The sequence below is a fragment of the Amphiprion ocellaris genome, chromosome 5 (genome assembly GCF_022539595.1).
Source record: "Amphiprion ocellaris isolate individual 3 ecotype Okinawa chromosome 5, ASM2253959v1, whole genome shotgun sequence".
NCBI classification, from domain to species: Eukaryota; Metazoa; Chordata; class Actinopteri; family Pomacentridae; genus Amphiprion; species Amphiprion ocellaris.
In genome coordinates this window covers 37,173,454-37,191,034 of record NC_072770.1, presented here as the reverse complement: position 1 = coordinate 37,191,034, position 17,581 = coordinate 37,173,454, and the positions used below count along the sequence as shown (strand labels likewise).

The following is a 17,581-nucleotide window of genomic DNA, read 5'->3' as shown; positions in this document are numbered from 1 at the left end:
AGCCTAAGAGTAGAATAAATGAGCCGAGGAGGTGATGTCATCAAGTTGATGTTCCACCTGCACATTAACGATGCGTTCTCAAAAAAAAAAAGACAAAATAAAAATGTGTAAATGATAAAGTTTGCATTTTTATTTCATTAAAGTTAAGTTTATTAAAGGTACAGACCAGATTTTGTACTAAAACAGAAAACATAAAAGAAATACCTCGTAAAAATGGCAGAAAAATGGAAAAATCTCAACTAGCTGTCAACTATTCATTCAATAAAATGAAGTGTTTTGCCAGATAATGCTCAGAAAAATAAGTTACAGAACATGATAATAAATGCAGTGCCTATAAATAAATATAAACAAGACTAGAACAGAAAAGAAGGAAGAATAGCTGGAGATGATTATGAGGAAGTAAAGTTCTGAAAAGTAAATATTAAACATGCTGCTGCTCTAGTCGACAGCTAGTTGATTAATTATTACACCTCAGACGTCTGAATTACTGAACAGGTCCTTTAGATAAGCGTTCATAACTCTGTTTATGTGAGTTTTCTGTCTACAACCTGCAGCTGATGTTACATCTGCTTCACTGACGTTCTTCTGGTTTCCCTTTGTGTCGTTTAGGAACAGACAGAGAATGCACTTTGCCATCAGACACCTGATAGAAGAACCTCAGAACAACTTCAAAATATTCAAGGTGAGACGTCGGCATCATGTGAACCTTTATTTTTCAGTTTTTTGGTTGTTTTCTACGCTGAAAGTTTCACATTGGTGCAGTTTTGCAGTCGATTTAATGCAAGAATATGAGTTGCTGGTTGAAGTTTTTGTTCTTTTGGTCCAAAACAAACTGTCCGGAAATCATTTTAATAAGAAATTACAGTGTAAGAGATTCATAAAAACCAAGTTAGACAGAAACTAAATGGAGATTGTGATGCTACAACTCAATGTGATCCTGATAATACTTATTTTTATCTGCTTCTGAGGAAAAAACAACAAAATCAGAAGTGAGTTTAACACAGTTTGTCTATTTCTCAGCAAGAACTGGAGGTGAGATTTTAATTATGACAAAAAATGACATAAAACTGTCCAGAATGATTCTAAATCTGTATTAAAGGAGCTAAAAAAGAAGGAAAATTACCAAAAAGGGAACAGAATCAATGGAAAACTGTTCAAAATTATTTAAAAAAAGAATCCAGAATGACTCAAAAATTACTCAGTCAATTTTATAACCAACTGTGAGCACGAGTATTATGGGATGTATCATAGTTTCAGCAGTTTAATGTCTATGAGTCCTAGAAACAATCATTGGCATCCTGGATGTGTTTCTGTTTTTTTGATAATTGACCAGAGAAAACTTTAAAGGTCATTCAGAAGATATAAATCGTGAAACGTGGAGAAGCTACAGCCGTAATTAACATTAATAATGAAATGTGTTTAATTAATAATAGTGTGTTTGTGCTTCAGGGAGGTCAGTGTATCTACAGCAGTAAGGAGGGAAGCGACGACTCTCTGGACCTGAACTCGCTGCTGCATCATCTCAGACCTTACTTCCTGTACGGGAACAACCGGATCAACGGTCACATGACCAGCAAAGCTCTGCTCAGCGACTTCATCCAGGTGAGTCGACTCAGAGTCTAACTGATGCCAATGAGGTGGACAGAGCAATAGAAACACCCGTCCAGCCTCCAGAATGATCATAAAGTTGAACCTCGCTCGGTCGGACGGAGTAACATTCACTTTGACACAGATCTGAAGCAAAACAAGTAATATGAAGGGTTTTAAATGCTTTATCCACATTTCAGCACCAACACTTGTCCAAAAACATCAAAGAAAGCAGAAACACAGTTTGAAAAATCACTAAATCCAGATGCCATCCATTTCGCTTGGCAGTTTCACATCTATCACCTACTGAAATGTCCATAAAAAGCAAACTTTACTGCGACTAAATGGACCAGGTTTTAAAGTTTAGTTTGTTGCTTCCAGTAGTTTGTAGGAGTTTTTCCTCGGAGTTTATTAAATCATCAGACAGCAGCAGGATCCACATCTATCATTTCATATAAAATTAGTAAAATCTGAAAAAGTTCACCTGGATCCTCTCAGAATCAACAGATTTAAAAAAAATCTACAATAACTTTAGTATATTTATTGAAGTCATGCCAAGTTTTACCTTCATACCATGAATATTTTCAGGGTTACAGTCCCTTGAAGTACATAGAGATTGAAATTTTACACTTTTTAATTCTTTTTCCAGCATTTCTGAGCTTCATAACTTCATCAGTTCAGCAGATAGACACATGACATTTGAGTTCTGTTAAAAACTGCAACCAGATCAATTTTACATTTATCCCGGTGCCACAGTTTTTTCTGTAACCAACTTGGAGCAATATTATTATGGAATGTATCATAGTTTGAACAGTAAAACTGCAGCAGTTTAATGTCTGTCCTGGAAACAATCATTGGTATCCTGGATGTGTTTCTGTTTTCTTTCTTTAAAAAAGTGCATTCTGGGTAAACTTTGAAGGCTCATACCAGCATGTTGGTAGGTGGTTGGTCAGAACAAGTTCTAGACAATGAAAGGATCATTTATTTAACCTATATTTTGATTATCCAAACTTTGGATAACCATGACCTGGATGAATGAGAAACTACACAGACATCTATATTTTGATAATTTTTTTGACAATTTTGTGTCATTTTGGAGAAGTTTTTGTCATTTTGTCCAAAAATTGAGTATTTCAGGAGATGTTTCTGATCATTTTGGGGGAGTTTGGGGGTATTTTGAGTCATTTTGCTGAACTTTTGGGACAAAAGGTGCATTCTGGGTAAACCTTCAAAGCCCATATCGGCATGTGCGATAGGTGGTTGGTCAGAACAAGTTAGAGACAATAAGGATCATTTTTGCACACATTTGATACCAGGATCATCTAATAGACATTCACAACATTCACTCTGTGGAAAAATAACTTTATAATATAAATAATATAATTTCAGAGCAGATTTAGACTCAGCTTTTTGTTTATTAGTGTGTTATGATGGCCGTACGTCCCTGAATGGAGTCATTGAACGCATCACATCCAGAGTGTTGAAGTTTCACAGCAGAACTTTTATCTCCAGGTTCTGGTCAACGCTCTGCTGAGTGGAGGAGGAGGAGGAGAAGTGACGGACCGACGAGGAGAAGGACGGAGCTTCTGTGAGGCGAGTCTTTACAACAAGGAGAGGATTCGACACGGTCAGAAACTTTTCTTTATTCGGTTTTATTTAATGTCTAAATGTTCCTCTGTACCTCTATGTAGATATTCCATTAAAAATCGTCCCTGGAAATAATCATTTTGGATCTAAAACAAACAGTTTTTAAAATTTGTCTTTCCAAAAAAAAAAGTGTTCTCGTCTCAAGAGGTTAAATTGAGCCTTTGGAGAAAATATGTCGAGGTGAACTGTGCCATCAATAATGAAGTAAAACTGAACATTTTATCCCTCATTTAATGCTATCAAAGCATTCAGCACTAAACCACCGCTTAGAAGCTGTATTTAAAGATAAAATGTACAACTTTAAAGGCCAGTTTCCCTCAAGTGACAAATTCTGCAACAAAATCTTGTTCAAATTGAGCAAATTTTACTGTAATTTCTATAAAACTAGGCTATTATTCAGCATATATAAAAGTAAAAACTTTAAAGTCCTTCAGTGAGGCTGAAGGATTTCACATTTTTTGGAATAAAATCCTGATCATCATGAACAAAACTGACCAGGCTGCTGCTCAACATCAATAGCGTTACAGTAAATGTTAGACTATTCTGGAAAACACAAGACTTTGAACCCATTTTTCTCAAAAACTACAGGAAGTGAGTTACACCACTCTCATTCCAAACCATTATTGTCCAAAAATGATCCAAAATGATCCACAGTGATCCAAAATGTGTCCAAAATGACTTGAAAATGATCCAGAATTACAGAAAAGTTTCCAGAAATGATCTAAACTAAAGAAAATTTCTTCAGAATGACATGAAAATAGTCTAAAATAACTGGAAAATGATCCGAAATCAATCAGAATTTCTCTCAAATGATTAAAAATGATCCAGAATGACTGCAAATTTGTCTAAAATGGGTTGAAAATGAATCAGAATTGCAGAAAATTTGTCCAGAATTAGACAAACGTTGTCAGTTGTCAGATTTTTATTTATTTGACATAATGTGTTTTGTTTCCTCATCCTTTACTTTCTTCACCTTTACATTGAGGCTGAACCGTTAAAAATCTAAATTATAGTTTAAAACAATTAACAAACACAAAAAAATGCAATTTAACAGAGTTTAAACTGTCATCTCAGGTTTTAAATCTGCCTCACAGTGAAAATTGAACTGAAGCTTGACTTTAAAAATGATATTAGATGTCAAATATCTGTCAGAAAAATCACATTTAGATGTTTTCCTCCCTGTCAGCCTCACAAACATCCACACCAGCTGATATTTACATAAATTAACAAACACAAGAACAAATAAACACCTGATTTTAACAGATTTTATTCAGTGTGAAGCCAGTCTGATTGTTTCCTCTAAAACTGAGGATGTTTTTGTGCCTTGAAAGCAGCATTTAGCTCCAAACATCTGATTCTGATCATATAAATGTAGGAAACATAAATTTAAAGTCGTCTTTTCCTGTCAGGCTCTCAGGGTTTACCCAGCGACAGCGTTCTGTTCAGGATCCTCCAGACTCAGATGTTGGACTCGTTGGACATTGAAGGACTTTATCCTTTGTACTGCCGAGTGGAGCAGCACCTGCAGGACTTCCCCAAAGAGAGGTAGCTAACGCTCATCCAACAGGAAATGATGTCATAATATCATTAATAATGTGGTTTCTGACGTGGCCTCTGGTCGTCTCAGGACTCGTCTGCAGATAGACGGACCGTACAACGAGGCTTTCCTGGAGAAGCTGCAGAAATGTTCAACGGAGGACGACGGCTCGGTGGAGTTCGCTGCTGCTAAGGTTGGTTTCTGGTTTCAGAATCTCAGCAAACGTCTATTCAGTATTTTCATGTGCAGGGCTCCAGACCTTTGTGACCTTTTTTTGAGAGTGTGCAAGTTTAAATCAGAATCAGAAAAAGTTTTATTGCCAAATGAACTCACACAAACCAGGAATTTGTCTTGTTAACTGAAACTGACTCAGGAAAAGTTAGACAAGATAAGAACAGAGTTAGTGAGTAATAAATAGAAAATCTAAATATAAAAACCTGTTACAGACATGAGCTGTTTCTTCTGCTTATAGAAAGGACCACATCACAAATCTGACAGTAGAACCCTCTAGATTAACTCTTTTTAAAATTATTTTTGGGCACAAATCTGAACACTGCAGCCTGTGTGGGGCGTTTAGGGAACATCGGTCAATTGTAGTGTCTGTTGATACAAAGATAGTCAGCAAGAGATGAGTTTTTTTCTGAGACAAGGTGTTGAACCCTCTGACCTCCAAGTTTCTGGGTATTTTTTGTTGCTCCTGTAGCATTTTTTTCTTCCCTGTGGTTTAATTTTTCACTTTAATCTAAAATCCTGAACTTCTGTAGGAACAGAATGAAGGAGAGAGAATCAGAAACGTCTTCTGTGCAGAATGATACCGTTATAATGACAGAAATCAGAAAGAAGTTGGATTTATGTGATTATTTGTTTTACTAAAATGTTAAAAATTGAATTATTTAGGTTGTAGCAACACTGGGAAAAAAGGAGGCCCTAAACACTATCAATATTTAAATATTTACATTTTAAAATTTGTTTCTGTCGTCATTTCCTCTCTGAACAGCCGAGTCATTACTGGCTTCACCGTTGCATCATTTTTAGAATTTTACAGATTTTTATTTTGAGCAAATTCTTCATTTTGTGGAAGTTTCTAAATAGGACATGTAGATTAAAGTGATTTTGATGAAGTATCACATTTTGAGGTCTAGATTTGGGTAATATTAATCACCAAACATCATGGAAAGTGAAAAATCAGACGATTCTGTTTTTACAAATCTGTGACGTGGCAGAAAACTAAGCTAAAAATAGTGACATTTCATTAAAATCACCATATTCTACCTGTTTCATTTTTAAAAAATGCCAAAAACAACCAGCAGTTTGCACTAGATTCTGTAAAACTGGAATTTGGGAAACACTGTTTAACATTTTTCACCATTTTAGACCAAAAACTAACCCGTGAATGGCAACTCTTGTCTTTAAAAAAATGTTTGATAGAAAATTTAATTCAAATCATAAACGTACGATGACTAGTTGACCAGAGAATCTTTATTTGATGCAGTCTGAGGAAAAATACTCATTTATTTAATTAGATTTATTGTTGACTGAGGCTGTGATGCCTTCACTGTCCCTCCATGAGGCGTTCAGGGTCTTTAACTGCTCTGTTCTGTCTCCAGGTCCATCAGTACCGTGTCGCCATGACAGCCAAGGACTGCTCCATCATGGTTGCCCTGGTGCCCAGCGGTGAGGAAGAGGACGACGACGAAGGGTGAGAGTTTATATTTAAAATGTTACATTAATGGATCAGTGTTGTAGCAGAACGAGTCCACCAGGGGGAGACAACAGACCTGGTTCTGATCACTAATATATAAAGTATTAATATTATGATCAACAAGTATTTATTATGTAGTAGTGATTCTTGTTAATATAAAATAAAATCTGCTCATAAAAGATCCAAACAGTCTTTGGATTCACTGGTTTATAACTTTGGTTCTAAATTAGTCAAGTTAATAAATTATTCTGTAGCTCTTAGTGTTCAAGTTAAAATCTGTCACATTAAGCTTCATAATTAGGGTCCTAACCTTAATATTTAAATTAGTACAATCCTTATAGTTAATAAACTGTAGGGTCTTAAACTATTTTTTATCAAAAGATGATGATAAATACTTTGAATAAGCAGCTAAACATATAAAGGATCATTCAGATAAATAAAATACAAATAAGAGGCTCTTAAATTAAAGTAGGTCTTTAACATAAAGTTGCGGTTTTATTTCATTTTAGTGGAGTTTTAATACTGAGTATTTAAATTACTTTGATAAACTGACCTGAATAACACTGTAGGGTCCTAAACTTTAAAAAAAACCTTTATTTAAATTAGTCAAATTAGTCTTAGGTCATAGGTCTTATCTTTAATATGAATTCTAGTCGGGTAAAGTTGTTTTTAATACTTAATATTTAAATTACTGACAAATTCACATAAAGAACACCGTGGAGTGTAAAATTTAATATTTAAATTCTCTATAATAAGGGGTTTTCATCTTAATAACTATATTAGTCGGTTAATTTGATCTATTTTCTCTATAGCTTAACCTTTGTGTGTGTGTGTGTGTGTGTGTGTGTGTGTGTGTGTGTGTATATATATATATATATATATATATATATATATATATATATATATATATTAGTGGTGGACGCGATTAAAAAAATGTAATCTAATTAATTACAGGCTTTGTAATTAATTAATCGCAATAATTGCAGTTGTGTCAAATAGCAATATTTGACACAAGTGAAGTTTTTCAATTCAAATAAAATTGTGGTTGACAGTTGAATCAATGAATAGACATGTACATGTTTATAATTTAAAATTTATTTAAAAAAAGGAAAATGGGACATATAGAAAAAAGTGATTTTGATGACTTAAAGCCTGAATTCAGTTGTTTTTTCCACTGTATGGCACATAGAATCAGCATAAGTAGTTCAAGGAGCTTCAGAAATTTGAAAATCCAGAGATTCATTCTGTTTTCATCTTTTCTGGGTCTGATAAATGGTGGAATTTTGATGGTTCTTTTTATAGGAATATCAATTTTTATTTATGTAATTTTTTAAAAAACAAAAAGTTTATAATTAAGTTTTTAAAAGAGATATTTTTGTTGTTTAGGTTATTCCTCCTCCAAGGAGGCAGAGCCTCAACGGAGTAAAAACTTAAACCACAAAAATGTTTCATTTCTATTTATCTGCATTTTTCATCTGTCTGCTACATTCACAGATTACTGCAAATCTAAGTGCAATTATAGCGATTTTATTCAACATTTTAAGACTTTCTGTAAACTCAAGCACTGTATAGAAAAGTGGTCTATTATGGGATGGCTACACCGTTAGCCGTTAGCATGACTCGTAACTAACGTTAGCTCTGGTGCTAACAGCAACATGTTTTACATTGAGGTGATACTGTCAACTTGAAGTGCTGCAGTGATCAGAAAACTCTTTGTTGTACAATTTACACACAACCAGGCTTTTATCCAAGCTGCCATCAGGAAGATTTTTAAAAGAAAACTTTCTGTCCAACAAGCTCAATCTGGTCTTCCTTCACTGTTCTTCAGTGCCTGATTTCACTCAGTACTTCCTGTGCTTCTCCTTCATGGCTACAAACAGACTTTAGGTTCATTACCGCCACCTACTGGGCTGGAATGTTCATCAGAGTTACCGGTGTGCCAGAAATGAGGGAACTGAGGAGGGTGCAAATAATAGCGTTATCAGTTGTAACGCGTTATTTTCGCTGTAATCAATTAATCGAAAATAACACGTCCCATCCCATATATATATATATATATATATATATATATATATATATATATATATATATATATATATATGTTTAGAATTATTTCTAAAAAAAAAAAAAAAAAGCAAAAATACTGTCGTATCTTATAATAATTTTTAAAAAGTAGATAAATACTTTATACACAGAAACGGATAAATGTTAATAAGTTAAAGTAGGTCTTTAATGTAAACTTGGATTTTAGCAAACTTTTAATCCTTAAAGTCACAATAATACTAATTCTAGTCAGGTAAAGTTGTGTTTAAGTTACTTATAGTTGGTAAATCACCTTAAATTCTATTATAATTAATATTTATGTTAATTCTATTTAGGTACAGTTGCATTTCAATACTTAATATTTAAATTACTTATAGAAGTAACCTCAAATAAATTATTAATAGTAATAGTAATTCTATTTAAGTAAAGTTGTGTTTCAATACTTATAGTAAACTCTCATAAAATAGATTACAATTAATATTAATTCTAGTCGGTAAAGTTGCATTTTGAGACTTAATATTTAAATTACTTATAGTAATAAACTCCCTTAAAATACAATATAATTAATATTAATCTTAATTCTATTTAGGTAAAGTTGTGTTTAAGTTACTTATAGTGAGTACACCACCTTAAATTACATTATAATTAATGTTTATCTTAATTCTATTTAAGTAAAGTTGCATTTCATTCCTTAATATTAATTCTACTTCAGTTACTTCTAGTAGTAAACTCCCATAAATAAAACTGTTAAGTTCTTTATTGTTTACCCTGGTTGTATCTCGTATATTTAAAGTAGAATCATGTGACCTCCGTCTTTCCGTCCTCCAGTCTGTCCGCCCAGCGGCGTCTCTTCAGACCTCCAGCCTTCTCCTGCTCCGTCTCCATCCTGGATCTGGACCCGAAGCCGTTCGACAGCATCCCTCGCCAGCTGCGTCTGGACCAGAAGATCGTGTCGTGCTACCTGAGGACCGGCTCTCTGCCCAAAGGCATCTTCACGGCGGCTGAGAGGGACGACTGCACGCTGCTGTTCCACCCGGTGTGACGAGGAGACGCCGCCTCAGAGCAGCTCGGCCGTTACGTCGCTGCAATAAACCTGCAGCGGCTCCACGTCTTTGTGTTACTGATTCGCGTTGCCGTGGCGACCGGACGGAGGCAAATCCTCTGCTCCGACACTGTTCATTAGAAAAAAAAAAAACCCCTGATTGGATTGGTTGGCATGGCAACGCGCTCCAAACTCCCCCCTCCTTTCCAGAGAGAAAGAAAAAGAAGCCGAGTGGAAGCGATGGAGGGAAAAGCAGGTAGTACCCAGAATGCTTTGCTTTCATCTTGGGTCGGAGGTTTCAGGCTGAGTTCAGAATCATGTTCTGACATCTAAACTATAAAGTTTATTCTGACAGAGAAGGTTCACTGTGTCCCAAATGGAGTAGAAGTCAGAAACACCAGGATGTTAAACTACGCCTGGTCAGATTCAGCGACATCAGCGTCTCACAACCAGAAACACACTTTAAAGGTGTCAGATTAGGATGTAGTTTGTCACAGTTGGCCCTAAAAGAGTTGAAACTCATCTGAAACTTCTCAAAAGTTGTTAAAAATGACAACAGTTTAATTAAAAGTTGCCTAAAATGTACTAAAAAAGTGTTCAAAATTTGAGCAAAACAACAAAAAGATGAGGTTTTACCGTTTGATGCTGCAGAGTTCATGAACACCAGTTAGCAGTCACAGAGCAAACACACCTTTAGCTCCACCTGGTGGAACAAACAGGTACTACAGCAGAACTACAACACCGTAGACAGAGTTGGTTGATATATTATTAATGATTTCTCAGTGAGTCCTACAGTTAAACATCCAGAGTTCAGGTTTATTAAACTGTCTGAGTGTAGATCCAGTTTCAGGACATCTAAAATTACTTTACATTTACTAAATGTAGGAAACACTTCTGAAAATCCTGAGTTAGTTGTGAATCTCTTCCACTGACTTCAGCTGAAACCTCCGACAGAAAACCTGCTTTTGTTTTCAACTCTTTCCTCGCTGTTATTGTGAGACGGAGCCTGATGAAGGAACGGTTTATTTTCAGTAGTCGGCTAACATTCGTCTGTTGACTAACTGGGTAACTTGTAGCTTTGTGGCCATTTGGTCGGATTAACGCTTCCATTCTGAGAGAATCGACTCCATTTAATATTCAACATCAGATTTGTCCTTTTTGATTTCACAGAACTGGAGACTAAATGCGACCGAACGGCTGCAGAGAGCAGATTTAAAGTTTTAACAGCTCAGAGATGCTTTCTGTCTAATCAGACCGGAGCAGTGGCTGCTGGGTAACGGAGTTCAGAGCTCCAGGTTCTCGTGCCATAAGTGGCTTGTTGTTGTTGCTGTTGTTTGTCCACGTGCCTAAATGTTCTGGTCGGACTGGAGGGCGGCAGCGATGCGCTCAGAAAACCACGTTGTTACAGGCTGCGTCCACACGGTGGCGCCAGAAACCGAAGGCGAGACGTGGGTGTGTTTCTGAGCCGCCGTGGATCAGCGGTGAACTCTCAGTACCTCGAACTCCCGGCGGCCCGAACACGAAACGCTGCTTTCGGGATCGCCGGGAGGTTTCTGAGGACGGCGGCGTCTCCTCCTCCGGTGACGCCGTCGACCTCACAGACCGCCGACGGAGGCTTCAGATAAACTGGTGACACTTGACTTCAGTTCCTGCCGACGCTCTCCAGCCAATCACGTCTAGAAATCACACTAAGAGCCCATCACACTCCACCTCGCTCCGGTCCTCCGGTCGCCAGGCGAGTTCTGTCGAATCCAAACACTAAACGGGTTTAAACTGGGTCCTTCTGTTACAGCAGACGGGACGTTTAGCCAATCAGATGCCTGGTTGTCCTGGAGACGAAGCGGTTAAAACGGCTGGAGAGCGGACGGCGGCGAACTGAACCAACCGATGATCGTTGTAACTGTTGAAACGGAGACGTGGCAGGCAGCAGGGGCTGATGGGAAATCTGAGAGATAGCGGAGGTCTGGACGAAACAAAAACACACTGAGATGTTTGTTTGTTGTTTGCACAATCCGGAAATTCACTTTTCATGCAAGTTAAACGTTCACTAAGTTTGAACTTTTCCAGAAAATGTTTTTCCATCTCCTACGAAGTTCATTTACTCTTCATTAACCGTTTACTTAAACTATAAAACTACATTTCCTGTTAAATCTAAAAGGAAAAGTTACTCATTATAATGTAAAAAATGCTGGATTCAAACTTTGTTTTTGCACAGTAGTCGAAGATATCTAGCTTCAGCTCACTTCAAATACTTAGAAACCTGATTTAGGTTCTTATTTGTGACAGTATTTCCATTCTGGTATTGTGATACTTTTACTTGAACTTCCTGAACGCCAAACTGCAGTTTTTCTGGGTCGTTTTTTTTTTTTTTTTTTTTTTTTGCACATTTTTCCACCCAGTTTGTTAGAATTATCTAAAAAAAGGTAGAATGTCTTAAATATTAATTTTTACAAAAATCCCTAAAAAAAATAGGTGTTGTAGCAACTGTAAAATAAAAAAGAGGAGATTCTACCCACGAGCGATATTTATTTTATACGTTTTCGATTAGTTTCTGTGCCGACACACTTCCTGCAGTTCAACTGAGTCAGTGATAAATCCTGATTTGTGTCAACGAGCTCAGAATTTATCATTTTGTTCAGAATCTGGCTTGAGATGAGATTATTTTTGGTGAATTATTAATTAGAGGGATGAAAATGTTCAGATTTTAGGTTCAGATGCAGAACCTCGTGGATGAATAGTTCAAAGACCATCGTAAAGTATGAACTCCCAACATTTTTTATGTTTATCCAGTTTGTAGTTTCGGTAAACGGTGTGATTTCAGTGAATGTTTAAAAGATGCTTTTCAAACCTGCCTGCTGGGTTCAGAGAATTCATTTAAAGATGAAACGCTGCTGCTGGTTGGACGTCATTGTAGCCATAATGAGGTACAAACTCAGTGTTATTACTATAATAAAATGATAATCCTGTTAACATCAGTCCAGACCTCTGACAGGTGAGCTGCAGCCTGATTGGTCACTGCCTCCACCCGCTGCCTCCTGATTGGCCGCCGTCTGCTGCCTGGGCGTCGGCCTGCAGAAACATCACAGCACTGTGATAGAGATTCTAATAACTGCGTGTGTGTAAATAGCTGAGAGAAGAGAAACTATTTGAGAAAAAAATACAAAGGCGACTCTGCTGTCTGGCATTTTGTATTTAAATTATTTATTTTTGTAGATTTTGACCGATGAGCTCCGCTGCTGTCACAGCTGTCGCAGTCGAGCTCTTTCTATTGAATTAAAGATTTCTAACGGACTCAAAGCTTCACTGTCGTCTTTCTCTGTCTCTATCGACTGAATTAAAGAATTCTTATTGAAAGTCAGGAAGTAGAAGATGGAGGTTTGGTTAAACTTCCTGTTGGAAGCTGACGATGATTGACTCCATGGCGCCTTCAACTCCCAGAATCCTCAGCAGGCTCTGAAAGGCCTCAGCGGCGCCTCCAACAGGCCAACAGGGGAACAACATCAGAGCTACAGACACAAAGAGACATAAAAACAAAAATGTTCACATTCAAGCAGCTGGGATGCTAAAAATGCACTAAAATAACCGTCTCATGAAGATACTGTGACTTAGAATGACTTAAATACATTTTTTAGCCTTAACTCCACATGACAGATGACACATTTTTTTAATCTTTAAAGAAAATTTTGTGTAAAAATGAAACCACAATTTCACTGTAATTATAGACGAATCAGAAGATTGTAATATATAAAGACAGAGCCTATCGATAACATATGCGAAAGAAAACCTTTTTGTTGTGAAAACTTCTGTAATTATACAAAATAGGTCTCATTTAATAAACAATATAACCCCAAATACACTCCAATTAAGAAACTAAGAATTTTGATTTTAAAAAAGAAGATGGAGTCCGAAGGATTATGAATTTTTTTCCACATTTCGTACGACATACTAAACTATGACGTTTTAGTGACATTTTGGACGACATACTAAACTATGACGTTTTTGTCACATTTTGGACCTCCTTTACATTCTTTCATCATATGGCACGTTTTTACAACCTGTTGAAAAATCGCATTTTTTTTCGACAGTGTTGAGAATTGAGAATCAACTGAGAAAAACTAAATACTTTGATTTACTGCAAATGAATATCTACTCCAAATGTCTCACTAATAATCATTATCAGCCTTAAAAAGCCACAAAACACCCCTCTATACTGGACCACACTTAGTACAGTCCGGTTCCCCCTTCTATAAATCTGCTTGGAATCTTCCACTTCCTGTTTGTCAAAGTGGCCTTCTACCTGGACAGGTCTTGTTGGAGCTCATACAACAAACATTTTGGGTAAGTGCACTTTAATATGGATGGATGACACTGAATTAGAGTCTGTTTTAATGAGACTGAGTTAAGATGTGTAGCTCTCATTAAATAGGAAATTATTTCTCAGAATTCACAGAGAAAAGTCTGAAATGTTTGCTAGGTTAGCGTCCCACATGTACTTTGGCTCAGCTAATGCTAACTCTCTCCAACTTCTGGATCGCTTGAGTTGCTTGTTGTTAAAATATCTTGCTAGATTTGATGAAGCTCAGAAAGTCTGAGATGTTTGTTCAAAATCAGCTCATTCTCAAGTCTGATCTGAACTGTCTTCTTTTGTTTGAACTTTCCCTAAACTTAGGAGTTAATGACAGAGCAACACATCCAGACTCAGTCTCATTTATGTAGCGATTAAACTTCAGTGTCATTTATTGATGTTAAAGTGCAGTTTTTCAAATGTTTGTTGCACATGCTCCCGACCAAACCAGTCCAGGTGGAAGACGATGTGAAGAGAGAGCTCCAGAGGATGAATATCACACATTTACGTTGGAAATAAATGTCCTTTAATTTGACATTGTCATGCAAAAGTTGGATTTCCCTTTAATGATGTTCAAATCTTTGTTGAGTGTTTTGTTGATGTTGGTTTCTAAATGTTTTTTGACACTCGGCCCCAAAGATTAAAACCTTTTACGGCTCACAAGCGGCAACAATTCACACATTATCAACTATCTTTCTGACTAAACTAAGATAAAAAGTGAAAAACTGCCTGATTCCTGCATCATGAATGTAAATCTTTTTGGTTTTTATGACAGTAAACTGAATATATTTGGGTTTGACATTTTATAAACCAAAACAAGAAATGAATTAATGGAGAAAACAATCAACAGATTAATGGACAAAGAAAATGTGTTTTCCAACATATATGGCTGAATTACTCCAACATTACAAGATACATACAATTTTAATTCAATTTTATTTATATAACGCCAATTACAGGTCAAATTGTCTCAAGACGCATTATTTTTATATTTTTTGTATTTTTTAAAAATATGACAAAGAAATTTAAAGCTCTTGACTAATCCAATTTATTATTTGGTTTTAAGGAGACTAATGGACAATTAAAATAAGTTTCTCCACTAAAACTAATAAACATGAGGTCAAATAGAAGGAAAAGTTTTAAATACTGCAGTGTCTCAACAAAAAGTTAATCTGCTGGTGGATTCCATTAAAGTCCTAATAAATGATAATAAAGTGTGATACTAAAGGTTTGTGGTGCTAAAAATGTCAAAGTAAAGATATGAAGTTGAACATCTGGATGGAGGTTGATAAAAGTTGACGTCCCTTCATTTCTGTGGAGCGACTCCATGGATTTTATGGATGGTGGTTAAAGACCTGCTCTTCTAGTGGTCTTCCTTCTAGTCTCTGTAAAAAGTCAGTCCATCCTGGCCGACTTCAACACCTCTTCATGACAACTTGTTCTGCCTCCGACCTCGTGGAAACTCCAGAAACTGGGGAAAACCTGTCGAGACTCGAAGAACTCGTGGAGACTCGAAGAACTCGTCGGGCGTGGGAAGGTGTGGTGGGTGGTGGGGGGAGGTGGGGGAGTAGAGGGGGAAGGCCGCCACCCACCTCCCCGCCTACTCTCCGCCCCGGCTCCACCCAGACTCCGCCTTGGCTCCACCCATGTGGTGACTTCAGGAACTACGATGTCAAAGGGACGACGAATTTATTTCTTTGTATCTGATCTGTAGCTCAGTGAGTTAAGGATTTGCCTATGGAGCTGCAGGTCGCCGGTTCAAGACCAGACACTTCTTAAATTTTCTCAAAATACTGACAAAGACAAAGAATGAAAAAGGCCGGTGGCGGGTCTCGAACCTGCGACCTTCCAGTCTGTAGTCCCTCTTCTTATCCCCCTGAGCTACTTGCTCAGATACTAATTCTTCTTTTTTTTGCGCATTTATCATCTATTTTTTGTCGTTTTCGAATTTTTTTTTAAATTGAGTTTCGTCTCGACCGTTTTTCTCAGGAGGTTGGGCTTCAGCCTTTGTGCTGGAGGGTGGAACCCTCAGTTCCAAGACTTTCCAAAGCCTCCACACCTCCCAAGTCCTCAGGACCTGAGCTTTCACACAGTCTGAGGGCTGAAATTTTCTAAGTCCCACAGTAGATCTCTGTTAGATTGAACTTTCAGACAGTCTGAGGACTGATATCTTCTAAGTTCCTGAGTAGTTCTCTGTTAGTTTGAACCTTCAGACAGTCTGAGGACTGAAATCGTAGAAGTTTCTCAGTACTTCTCTGTTAGTTTGAACCTTCAGACAGTCTGAGGACTGAAATCGTAGAAGTTTCTCAGTACTTCTCTGTTAGTTTGAACCTTTAGACAGTCTGAGGACTGAAGTTTTAAAAGTTTCTCAGTACTTCTCTGTTAGTTTGAACTTTCTGGTTAACAGAAGCCTTAAAACTTGTGACCATGAGTCTTGATTTCACATTTAGACCATCCGAGTTCTTCTCAGACCTTCATCTGTGGGATTTTTAGAAATCCTCAACAAACTTTGATTCTCTTCACTGAACAGTAAAGTTTGTAGAGATCAGAAGGTAACATTAGTTTGATCAATGTCTTCAACTACTAGTAGACTTTATCTGGAAAGCAGTTTTCTGAAATGAGTTCTTAGTAAATCTGTCCACAATCAAACCAAGAACATAGAAAGAGGAAATGTTTGAATAAACAGCTTGATGTTTTCACTTCAGACTAGAAAACGCTTTAAGATCTTTATGTTTTTGCTCTTTTTGATCGTTTTATTGTCTCTTCTGTTTAATTTGATCTTCTAAAGTCTAACTGGTATCTTTTCAAATGTTTTGTTTTTAGTTTGATTCTTCTTAAATGTTTAGTTTTGCTCTTTTCTCACCTTTTATTCTTTTCTAATTTCTTATTTGATTTCCAAATGTTTTGTCTTTTTAATGTTTAATTCCTGTTTTTTCAAATGTTTTATCGGCTTGTCGGAAAATTTCCTTTTCTTTCCCAATGTTTAATTTTTCGATTAAATCTTTGTTAAGGTTTTTCTTTTTAAATGTTTTACCACCTTTTAATGTTTAATTTTCTTTTTAAATGCTTCATTGTATTTTCTGTTTAATTCCTATTTAAAGTTTTATTGTCTTTAAGATTTAATTTTTTAATTGAACATTTAATTTTTTAATTAAATGTTTAGTCTTTTTAAAGGTTTCATAATCTAATTAAATGTTTTGTATTTTTTAAAGGTTTAATTATCTATATTTCATGTTTAATGTTAACTATTTTTGTTTTAAATTTTTTGTTTAATTTCATAATTTCCTTTTTTGTACCTTCTGTTAAATTATCTAATTAAATATTTTGTCTGTTTAATATAATTATATATAATATAATTCAATTGTATTTAATGTTTATTTTTCTTTTTAACAGTTTTATTGTATCAAATGCTTTGTTCCTTTGATTTTTTAGGTAGTTTATTTCTTTAATCTTTTTTCTGTCAAGATTTTAACCCCAACCTTAAAAATGAAACAAACCCTTAAATCACAATGAAAATTCTCCTGTTGTCACAATCATGAGTTAGTCAGTTATTCAGTTTATCAATTCAACTTTATTTGTTTAGCACCTTTCACACAGATGACGAAACTAAACAAGCAAAGAGAAAAAACTATGCTAACACTATGATTAAAAGTCAAAAACGTATTTAAAAAAAAAAAA

General features: G+C 36.0%; 1 protein-coding gene across 1 annotated transcript in view; it reads left to right on the top strand.

Moving 5' to 3' along the window:
* ippk (inositol 1,3,4,5,6-pentakisphosphate 2-kinase) overlaps positions 1–12,849 on the top strand; it is a 28,656-nt gene extending 15,807 nt beyond the window's left edge. Inside the window, exons 8-14 of the mRNA XM_023298044.3 lie at positions 610–682; positions 1,450–1,602; positions 3,100–3,214; positions 4,644–4,779; positions 4,862–4,964; positions 6,379–6,470; positions 9,345–12,849. Of these exons, the coding sequence (XP_023153812.2) occupies positions 610–682; positions 1,450–1,602; positions 3,100–3,214; positions 4,644–4,779; positions 4,862–4,964; positions 6,379–6,470; positions 9,345–9,558 (886 nt within the window). The 3' untranslated portion in view covers positions 9,559–12,849. The remainder of the gene's footprint in view (positions 1–609; positions 683–1,449; positions 1,603–3,099; positions 3,215–4,643; positions 4,780–4,861; positions 4,965–6,378; positions 6,471–9,344) is intronic.
* The last annotated feature ends 4,732 nt before the right edge of the window (positions 12,850–17,581 follow it).